The sequence below is a fragment of the Amblyomma maculatum genome, chromosome 1 (assembly GCF_055883805.1).
Source record: "Amblyomma maculatum isolate TAMU_Amacu chromosome 1, ASM5588380v1, whole genome shotgun sequence".
NCBI lineage: Eukaryota > Metazoa > Arthropoda > Arachnida > Ixodida > Ixodidae > Amblyomma > Amblyomma maculatum.
Genome location: NC_139344.1, coordinates 351,965,432 through 351,976,775, shown reverse-complemented (window position 1 = coordinate 351,976,775; position 11,344 = coordinate 351,965,432). Strand labels below are relative to the sequence as shown.

Here is an 11,344-nt window from a genome sequence, read left to right as displayed (position 1 = left end):
TGTGATGAATAAATAGGTATAATTTTCTTCGAAATAGTGTGTAACTGGCGGTCGAGGAATCTGCCTGCGGCGTCATTCTCTGCGAGGCGAGTCTGCGGCAAACGATTGCGGCCGTCCCAGCCGATGTGCTGTAACATCGCCGACGCCACGTACGTCACGAAACCTGCCCAGGAGGAAATGGGTAACCTCGCTACAAGGCAAAACAACAAGTGGAAAGGATTAGGTTTTAAGGGGGATGGAATTCGCGGAGTGCGCGAGTACTAAGGACGTCGAACGTAGGCTTCAACAGCGGCACTTGCGAGTTCAGCCCAGCACAGCGATTGGCTCAAATTTGGTGCCGCGGACATACGTTCTCTTTGCTCCGCGTCTCGAGTTTTCCCGTTAGAGAGGGGCTCCACTCTCCAGCAACAAGTGAGATTGTTTTCTTGAGTACGCGAGAGCTATAGGGGCTCGGAATAGAGGCAGCCATGGTTAAACTCTTTGGGAATCTCAAGAAGTTCTTTAAGAGCGACGTCACCATTATCGATAACTTTGTATTTCGGCTGCACTACAAGGCTACGGTTTGGATCCTCATCGTCTTCGGCATTCTGGTCATCGTCAGGCAGTACATCCGCAACCCCATCGACTGCATCAGCAGTGATTCCATTTCCAAAGACCTGCTGGATACGTTCTGCTGGATACACAGCACCTTCTCGGTGGCCAATGCCTGGCACAAGAAAGTGGGTATGGAGGTGCCTTACCCGGGCGTGGACAAGTACACGCCAGGAGAAAAGCGCGTGTACCATTCTTACTACCACTGGGTGTGCTTCGTGCTGCTCCTGCAAGCTGGACTTTTCTACTTTCCACGTTACTTCTGGAAGACATTTGAAGGCGGTCGCATGAAGAATCTCATTCTGGGTCTGAGCAACCCGATTATTTCTAAAGAAGCGAAAGAGGAGAACCGGAACCTTCTTATCGATTACCTCTTAATGAAGCCGAATAAGAGTAACATATTCTTCTATTTATACGTGACGGCAGAAGTTATGAACTTCGTGAACGTCGTGGGTCAAATGTTTCTCACGGACGTGTTCCTCGGTGGCGAGTTTTGGAGCTACGGTCTCAAAGTGATGCAATTCACGGAGTGGGATCCAACCGTTCGCTACGACCCCATGGTCAAGGTCTTCCCCAGACTAACCAAGTGCACATTCCAAATGTACAGTTCGTCCGGCATCGTCCAGAGGCATGACGCCTTGTGCCTTCTTCCTGTCAACGTCATCAATGAGAAGATATACGTGTTTTTGTGGTTCTGGTTCATCGTCCTTGCTTGCATGTCAGGCGCCGTTCTCATTTACAGGGCGTTAATAATTTCCCTGCCCCGCATTCGTTTCATGATCCTCCGCCACCGCTCAAACATTGTTAACAACGAGTACCTGGAACCGGTCTGCTATCGCTGTAAGCTCGGTGATTGGCTCGTTCTCGACTTGCTCTGCAAGAACATGGACTCCGTCAACTTCAGGGATCTCATCAAAGATTACGCGCAGCGGCTCGGTCACAGCGGCATCGGTAACGTGTAAACAATCATGCTATGCTGTGTGCCGACCTCCCGCGAACGATGACCGACGTCGCTTTATGGAACGCGGCATCATGCAGGGATCTCATCAAAGATTACGCTCAACGCCTCGGTCACAGCGGCATCGGTAACGTGTAAAAAATCATGCTATGCTGTGTGCCGACCTCCCGCGAACGATGACCGACATCGCTTTATGGAACGCGGCATCATGCTTTGTTGCCGACCTTGACACCGGCAAGTCAGTTCCTGCTCTCACGTGTTTCCTTTATTCGTGAATACAGTGATTCAATACTTTTGTCGAAATACGTACGTTACTCTGGGGAAGACGAATTAAACTGGCGCCGATCACCGGAATAAGATGCCAGTAACTCGGCCGACATATTATATCTGGGAATATGAACTGCATTTCCACATCACTTCAGGCAAAGCATCGCTAGTTCCGACATGTCCGTGGAAGGAAACATATCTGTATCGCCTATGTTGCAGGTGTGTTTTTTTGCAGTTCTTCCTCCACTTAATTTCTACAGTGATAGGTGAGAGCCAGGGGAAGAAAGGATTTATTTTCTAAATCAGCATTATTAAATAAGGCTAACAAAGCCCGGCATTCTGTTGCGTCTGCGTTTTGCCAGTACCTCTAATTTTACTTGAAGTGCAGTTCTTTAACTTTTGCCCATTTTTCACTCCAGCTGTTTGCTTTTTTGGAGGTGGTACCGATTACTTACTTTTCGTTGTAATTTCCTATTTCGCGTAAGCAATGTCAGCGTATTAAATGTGCCATTTATTTTTATTTTTTGCTAGTTACTAATACTGGTATTCCAAGACACTGGGACATTGCGGGAGTAGGTACAGAAAAGTCCCACTTAAACACCACAACAAAAATAAAAGAATGCATAATTGCTGGAGTAGGTAGAAGAATCTCCACATAAAATAGAACAATGACGTCAAGATTAGGCAATGCTTGCACAAATTGATCCTTACACAGTTGACATAACATACGATACATCGTTGCCATTCGGTGAAATTTTCCAACAGACTGGAAATCTGGCTAAAATTTAAAGCTCCTGATGTTGAGGTACCGAATCCATTAGACTATACAAAATCTAAGGATTTTTGAATGAAAGCACATAGTACCGAAATCGGCAACTACGTGATCAGCTCCTTCAAAAGTTTCGCACTTGTATTCAGTGAGCATAGATCCAGACAGAATGTTCAAAGAGCTTGACCTGCTTCAGCGAAAACTGAAGTCGAGAACTTTCAAGGTTATAGGCTTTTCTTGAGAATGACGGACTTTGGCGCTCAATTTTTAAATTTTTCAGTGAGGTCCTCCCTTGCAAGCACCACGAGTCCTGCATCAATGAAGATATGCCATGAAAAAGTTGAGGCTCTGCCAAGCATTTCTCAGTGACTTGTTAATTGAAATGGAACAGAGTATATCTGCCAATTAAGCGAGTTGTCATGCCCTGAGTGGACTTAAGCGTTCAGGAGTCTTGTCTTCAACTGCAAGACTTTCTTTCGCAACTTTCGCTTCACCACCTGAGCGCAGTACAACATAATTATCATTCTTGCTTGGAGTGAGTAGCTGGTTTCGACAGTAAACTTCAAGAGGATTCGGCAACGGAAAACCGTGATCTTGCGCATAGGTGGTCTTTAATTCCTAGTAGCCCAACATTAAGGTTTCTTTTGAAATGCACCAACTTTAATGGGCGCTTACAGGGACTAAAAGCTTATAATGCGAGTGAACGCCCTTCGTCATACCATGTGGCAGAGGATCAAAAACAAGGATGTCATTGCTAAGATTCATGCCATTTTCTTGTCTAAAATTTGCTCCGGACCTCACTTTGGGCTCGGTGCCTGAAATACACACTACTCTTCCGTTTAGATGCCTGCACTCCCATCAGGCACCTCGGACACCGATAGTACCCTGTGCCATATTTACACATTAGACAATAAAGGACAAATAGCAACGCAGATATGATGCCTCCCTTTTGAGCTGCCGGAAACAACACCGTTCTCTGTTTGCTATTCTGCTGAGAAAGCAGCGGTAGCGTGATGTTAGAACGTTCCCCTAGTGTGCAAGAGAACCATGGTTCAAACCTCTCTGGCGCATAATTAATAATCGGATTAAGAGAAATAATACGGGGATGCATAGAACTTCCTAAGGATGCAAAAGCATGATTGGTCATTTTGTTTATCTGCTGCTGAACTTTGTGCTGTACTTTCTGATGACCTGCTTTTACAGTCGGTGATGAACGGTCTGCTGATGTGATGGGTAACGTTCTGTTGATCGGCTGACCGACTTCCTGACGGATTTACTGTGAGATTTTATGCTCACGTTTCGTTCACTTTTTACATTTTATTCACACCTTTTGACATCAAACGCTCCCAGTACATATATACCCGAATCACCGCAGAATACATTTTTCACGTTAACACTCAACGACATGTCATTGTCCACTTGGTTCACAGCACAAGTCCACACACTATGCCCAAGGTCCGTAAGCGGGAGCTGGGTGTCCAAACCAACAAGCATCACCTTATGACATGTAAAGTAGCATGAAGCATACTGCATCGCTTTGATAGATCCTCAGTTGTGAAATGCCAAATTGATACACGTCTCTCTATTATGCCGTTATCTTCGCAGTTGCCAATTCAATTCAGAGAGATTGAACAATCTTCTGTAAGAAATTCGAGTCGGTCTGGGCTTTTGAAATAAGTCTCCTAGGATGTTCATCGCGTGGTGCCCCATCTCAGTAGGTATGTTATGAATAACAAACTCACTCACCCGTGCTTCGCCGATGTTAGAAGCGCAGTAAGTGTACAGAGTCATAAAGCCAGAAGTTAGCTGAATGGCACACGTTTCACCGGCCCCAAACCTGCCAAAAAGTACAATAGGCGTGGCTTCGATTCCACTTCTTACATACTATGTGCAACTCCAGCAGTCACATTAGCTTCTCTTCGAGCCGCACTCATGAAGCGTACCCGGTAATTTTCTCGTGTCATCGGCCACCATTGAAGTTTCCGTGAGATAGAGTACATGAGCTCGTCTATTGTCTCCATACCGGCAACGCTCATCACCGCTTCACCAGGTTTCTGAAAAACACCCTTCTAAGGCCGTTCCGCTTGCTCGCCATCGCCGGAAGCCTTCTGTTCGGCCTCGTCGCTGCCTTCATCTTTCAAGGTGGCTCGTCTTGCACGTGCGGCAGCGGCCTATCCGCCAATTCTGTATATACCCAGAACGCCTGCATCGTATTAGGGCTGCACGATGCTCGTGTAGTGCTGCTGCCGCAGCTTCATCCATAGCAGCTTCCTCCCGAATGCAGTTACGACGATCGGCATTTCGAGCTGCTTTAATCTCGTCTGCCGTGGCGTACTAGCTCGATCTTCCCCGCCATCAACTAGGGCCTGCTGGGTCGTCACCTGGTTTTGAATGAAGCACTATGCCCAAGCGGTGACGTATACAAGGCGGGCGAGTGCTCTGCTAGCGTGCTGTCGTTGTTTCCAGAACGTTATTCGGGCCCCGCCGTTGACATTTCCTTCGAATGGTGAAGTCCATCCGCGGCACCGCTTAAATACCCTCAATAAACAGTTTATTTAGGGGCTTTACCAGCGTTGACATTTTCTTCGGCCTCCCTAGCACTGATGTTGGCCTATCCCTCAATACCTTTCGGCGCCGCCGCTGGCATCTCCCTCAACACTGCGCCTGCTCTTCGTCATCATTTCTTATAAGCCTCCTTCGACACTGCTGTTTTACGTTCCTGGCGCACTCTGGTTTTCTGCACCACACAAAGCGACCTTGAAAGATAGTAATCTAAGTTTCCCCTAAAAAGAAAAAAATCTGCGAGTATATGAAATTGCATAACCAGGTTTGGGATGCGATTTGAGCCGGAAAGAGGATTTGACCAACTTGATGTAGCAAGGGCCACTACCTCTAAAACAAATGTCTCATTAAACCTCTGGCCCCCAGTACCCAGCGACTGCGGATAAACTGACTACGGCGGTGGTCAGGTCAGACCTGTGACGCAGCGGAGGGTGTTAAGAACATCTGGTTTCGGATAGGACAGCGTTGAAAAGTGAACTCGCAAAGTTTAATGCTACAAACCTGTCTTATGAGGCTAGTCTAGTAGGACTGTTCATGGAACTAGTGAGTGTTAAATGGGATGTTAGGAAGGCAGATGGGCAGATACTTTACAAGAGGACATGCGTGTACTGTGCTACCGACATTTAGTGGACACTGAGAGACAAGAACTAAAGGCAGGGTTTCTTGTTAATAAAGGAAAACGACACTTCTCCTTCGCCTCTCTGGGTTTAGAAAAATAAACCTCTGTCATTTTTGTGGGTTACGCTACCAGCCCCTCCTGAGCACGACCATGCATAATTCTGCATCCTTTTTCATAAAATATTGATACAGACGACCTCTGCCCTTTCGTAACTGTGTAGCTAAATGAAGTAAATTTCTACCTAATAACGCTGCAAGCTTATTCAAGATTGTCTTGGTCGGCATTATATAAGAAGCTTGACATGGCATATCCTGATGAACGTTTTTTTCTACAGATTTTTTGACTGGGTATTTGGGAACAATTGGCCGAGTGAAAACCTATTGTCAGTGCATGAAAGTGATTCGAAGTGCCGAATTTTTCATTCCGTACCGAAGCCCAGCACCACTGGAGCCTTCAAACGTGATGGCGTTGCTGGAACATTTACGCATGGAGAAATGCCAGTACGTAATTGTTCGGAGTTCTTTATTACGCGTTAGGTTCACCTGATACAAAGGACTGCTTAGTACATTTTCTTTTTAACAGCATAGACGTGTAAACGCGTCTGGTAAGCACTAAGAACGGATGTTGCGAATGAACGATCATGTTGCTGGCTCGTCCTACGCTTGCAGAAACTAATGTCCTCTTTCTATGAGGGCTCAAAATGTGTGTGTTCTCCTGCCCGGGCGAGAGGTCATGCAGATGACTGTGGGATCGGAAAGCTTACGGTGTCGAACGGCGTGATGCACGCGCGTACCGCAGAAAAGTGAAAGGGCGGCATTGGGTTTCCGACGAGTTTCACTAATCGCGGTATCCTCCGCCGGATCGCGGTCTTTTGATGAGTATCGGTTGTTGCGCAAAGCGTTCCGACTGGCTAACGTTAAGACAGGGTGTAATAGTAATTGGTGTGAGCCCATGTATAATTAGAACAGCAAACCTCACTTTATCGGCTCCGTCGGCACGTTTGACTGGTACACGGAAGGTAAACCTAGAGCACGTTCATGTGTTGCCGATGCTGCCGCCGTGATATCTGTTCGATAATGCCCTTGATACGTGTATAGCTCTGAGTACAGATTACTCGGCGATTTGTATTCATATTTCTAGACAGTGCAAATGAAACGTCACTCCACAACATAACTTTACATATACGCCCTCAACAGTCGTTACTTAACGGCAAAAATATTCCAAACACGCCTGTTCGGTGCAGTTCACCGCCCTTGGGCGAGTATTTTTGCAACATTCGAACGTGCAATCATGCCACAATACACTTTGGCCGTGACCACTTCATTCGTTGCCAAATGGAATGCAGAGGCTAGATGGGTAGCTCTTTATCTACGTTGATGATAATAAAGGGACAATGAAAAGCTATTTAGTACAAAACGCGTAAGAACCGTTTGCATTCCATTAATCCTCTCCGCAACAGAATAGTATTTAATCTAGCCTCAGTAACACCGAAGATATCGGCTGTCAAAAGTGATGCTCCTTTTCTTCCTTTCTACTCAGTGCACGTTGGCGCGGAGAAAGAAACGCGGACCTTTAACGTGGCTAAACCTGAGTATAAAATGCGAAAGCAGTAGTTAGGCGCAGTTTATTTTGGTAGATAGTAGATGTATTTCAGGTCGTCCTGTCTTCTCGCAATCATCTGCAGGGGCACACTAGAGAGGAAAACCGTAGTGTATCTTGGCCAAGCTGATCTCCCATCTTAATTGCAAAGCCATAGCAGGCGCGGCCAACTGCGCCCAGTTTAGCAACGCACCTAATCGATTAGCTGGTTAGACTTTGTAAAGTGATGCTGTCGCACTCAAAGAAAAAAAAAACAGCTTGTGATAGAGTGAAACTACAGCAAGCAGGTTATATGGCGCTGAAATAAGCGAAGCATACCTATCACATTTGAAAACCTGTGTACGCGGCAGTTATATCTACCAGTAGAATAACTACTTCTGCTTTCAAGTTTCGATGGAAAGTACCGCTGATATGCGAAAATAGAAACAAAGGACTTTGAGCATCTTTCCTGTGCCGGATGCAACTCGGATTGTACGTGCTCGAGGTGGCGCTGTATTCTCGTGGCAAACCATTAAGTCACTCAATCAGTGTGCAGATCTTTCACGCTGATCTATTGTCCATAGAATCTGGTTTTGCGTGGCATTTGCCTGATTTCGGTATGGGTAGTTCAAATTATAGGCTGAAGGCATCTGGAACCAGTCCGGATTCCAAACATGTGTTGATGAAGATCTGTTCTCTGGCTTCGGCGCCAAGGTTTTTGAGGTACTGCCATGTTATTTTTTCGTGTCCTGCAGCCGATTTTGGTTTGCCGTAGCTCGCCCAATGTGGATGGTTTTTCAAGTTCCGCCTTTGTGCTCTAAATGGTGATTATGTGCAGTGGTGCCGTGGGTGTCTCGGAAGAAATATACTTTAAGAGAGTTCATTGTTGGGCTAGTTGGTGTTTTGACATCACGAGTATATTATATAGCTTAAAACGACAAGACGACAGAAAGACAGGACGAACACGGGCGGCCGTGTTCGTCCTGTCTTTCTGTCGTCCCGTCGTTTTGCGCTAAATAATATACTCGTGATGTCTCGGAAGCATGAGGAAGAACCTTTTCCTCGAGCGCCGCAGGTTTCTCCAGCAGGAACTAGTCTGCAAGCTGAGGCGCACCTTTGTTTTTCCCCAGTAGGTTTCGTAGAATTACCTATACATCTTTAGGACGGGTTGACGGACGATCGTTGCACAAGTACTGTGCCATTTGCATCTGTTTGGAGCTGTTTTTGGTATTCCTTGATAAGTCGGTATTCTGGCGCGGAAGTTGCATGGCGTCCTGATGGAGCTCTTTTTTTATATTGCCACAAAGACGACGAAGCGGGCAGTGGCGCGGGGCGGAGTGCTCGCGCCAGGCCTGCAGGCCATTAAAGCGTACCCCATCGTTCTATGCCATCACGTCGTTCTGTTTCTGTTGTTGCCGTGTTTTATCGCTTGCTATGACACCACGAAATAATATCTCTATTGCTATACGCGAGTATGTTGGCCCTTCGCCACGAGATTGCAATGTGCCTATCTGCACAGATAGTATTGTGGCGTGTGACTGTGTGTCGGACCCATGGTTGTGCTTCCGCGATCGTGGCACCTATTTGCGGGAAGTCCATGAAGGAGCTGTGAGCTGCTGTTCGAAAATTTTCCCGCTAGATGGCAACCATTTGCAAATTTTACTCAATCTTTATTTTTTCAGTTAAGCGTGATCAAAACCGGTAAATGGTCGCTTCCTTAAGCTGTCTGACTTCCCATTGCTTGATGAGACCTAGTGTGGTCAATGTCGTATCGGATGTCGTATCTTGTCGCGCGTGTATTCTTATGTGCGTTGTAGATTTAATCGATCGCATGAGTAAACCGTTATCGATGATATCATTTTAAAATGTGGAAATAAAAAGCGCTACATGTAATTTTGCGCGACTAGTTGGCGGACACATATCCAGAGGGACAATAAACTGATGCGAATTCGTGACAGTAAGCGGCTCCATACACAAGGTCAACAGCATGGCATGAAACAGATTGGCCGGAGGCACGCAGTACGCAACGTTTCAAAACGTCCTTCAAAGCGGACGAGCTGATACCTCTAGTGCCCCCCCCCCATATATAGCCACCTGGGTAAAGTAAACGAACCATGTTTTGCCTTGTTTGCCAAAGCGGCGCAATCCAAGGGGCTCAGCTGCTTTGATAGTGCCCCAGTGCATCGCTGTCAAGGGTACCTGTACGACTGATTGATGCATCTGCACACAGGCACACACAAAAAAGGCGCATTGAAATTTGCCTTTGTGAGCTTTTCTGCTTATTTCGGGCCATATTCGCGTATGTTCAGGGCCGATCTGCTGCCCTTCACGCTTGCTAGTGAGAGGAGAAAGACCCTGAACCATTTCTCTTTCCTATGTGGCCTTGAAAACTGAATAGTTCGCGCTGTGCTCATCAGGTGGGGCGAATTGTACCGGCGGCTTTGCTCGTGAAATGTGATGTGGCTGACAGGCTTCGTTAAGGAGCGTACGGTTGTTAGTCTGACGGAGCAATAAAAATGAAGGTTGGGCGTTTCCGCGTGCGACTCGAGGAGCAAGATTTACAGCACGAGGGAAATATGGCAGACTTTATAGGAGGCGCAGGTCATTAGCAACGTAAACCGCATACAATCGACACTCAGTCAAGGTAAAGAATTTAGCGGCCTGAGAGTGAATAAATATACCGCGGCGGAGTGCAGAATGGAGGGGGCAGCCCAGAATGAGTAAGTATTCCAGTCAAAAAAGACTGCAGACAACTTTTTGATATCACAACAGGATTTCTTGCGCGGCTTGTGACCGTGAACTTGTTGTGACAACACTTTCTGTAGTAACATAGGAGTTTGGTGTAGTTTAAACAGTGAAACAGTGCAGAAGAACACACTGCAGAATAATATGCAGCAGAAAAACTACAGAACTGCATACAAGTCTGATATTAAAGCACAAGTACAGAACATTTTGTCATTTTTTTACATGACCCTAGTTTTTTACGACTGGAATGAGACTAAGAAAATGTTTTCCGGGAAATCGAACACTTTAGATACACTAATGTCTTGTCTACTTGATTCAGTGACAGCAGCCACATCAAGAGCGCTTTGCACGCCTTTGCCCAGGTGAAGCAGAAGGAGCTGCTTCCGTCAGTGATGTCCGATACTGTTTGCGGCTTAACTTCACGCACGGCTGGCCGCTTCCTGAGTTGAGCAAGCGAACAAGCAAGTTTCTTCCGTATACATCCCAGCATTCAAAGACAGTAAAAAGTGGTGCAAAGGCTGCATTGACGTCGGCTCTCAACAAATCATGCCAACCGTGTCAAAACAAGTTTTCTAAGCCAGACTGAGAGGCTTCTGGAGGCAGGGTATCCTGAGTATTTGCTGTGTATGTGTAGCATAATAGAAAGCATTGTCCTGCCGATGACGCGGAGGATTCGAAAAGAAGACCTTACTCAAAGAAATAAGTGGTTGGTACAATATATGCATGGCTTCACCCACAATGTAATGAAGATTGGTCAAAGACACGGCATCGGGGTTATTCCAACGGCACCACACAGAGCTATATAGATGTGTGTGCGGGTTAATAACTAGGACTTGCACTCTGAATGCAAAACTTTGCACCTGACAAAGTATTGTAAGTGTATTCAGAAGGTTGTTTTTCAGATTCCCTTGCATTGTGGAAAGAAATATATTGGGCAGACAGGAAAATGTCTCAATGACAGTATTAGAGAGCACGCCATGGCAATATCGGACAAATCTGGCACTAATCTCGCGGTACACTGCAAAGACTGTGTTGGTTGTAGAGACCAACAATGCCCAGCTGACCTTCATGATGTTAAGGTTATGGAAAAGATGAAGGATAAGTTAGCAAGGGAAATTTAAGACGCATATGTAATCTGTGACTCGGGAGACCAATGTGTCAGTATGCCTTCAGTGGTTTTGTTGAAGAAGGAATTAGAATTTCTGCGCAAATCGGCAGGATGTTAAAGACAAGGAAGAAGTTGGCTGCAGGCGTG

At 46.2% G+C, this 11,344-nt stretch overlaps 1 protein-coding gene across 1 annotated transcript; it reads left to right on the top strand.

The window, feature by feature from the left end:
• The first annotated feature begins 373 nt into the window (after positions 1-373).
• On the top strand, positions 374-1,553 carry LOC146207773 (innexin inx2-like). The gene has a single exon (XM_084577616.1). It carries the CDS (start codon positions 468-470, stop codon positions 1,551-1,553), a length of 1,086 nt encoding a protein of 361 aa, XP_084433742.1. The 5' UTR covers positions 374-467.
• Positions 1,554-11,344: the final 9,791 nt, after the last annotated feature.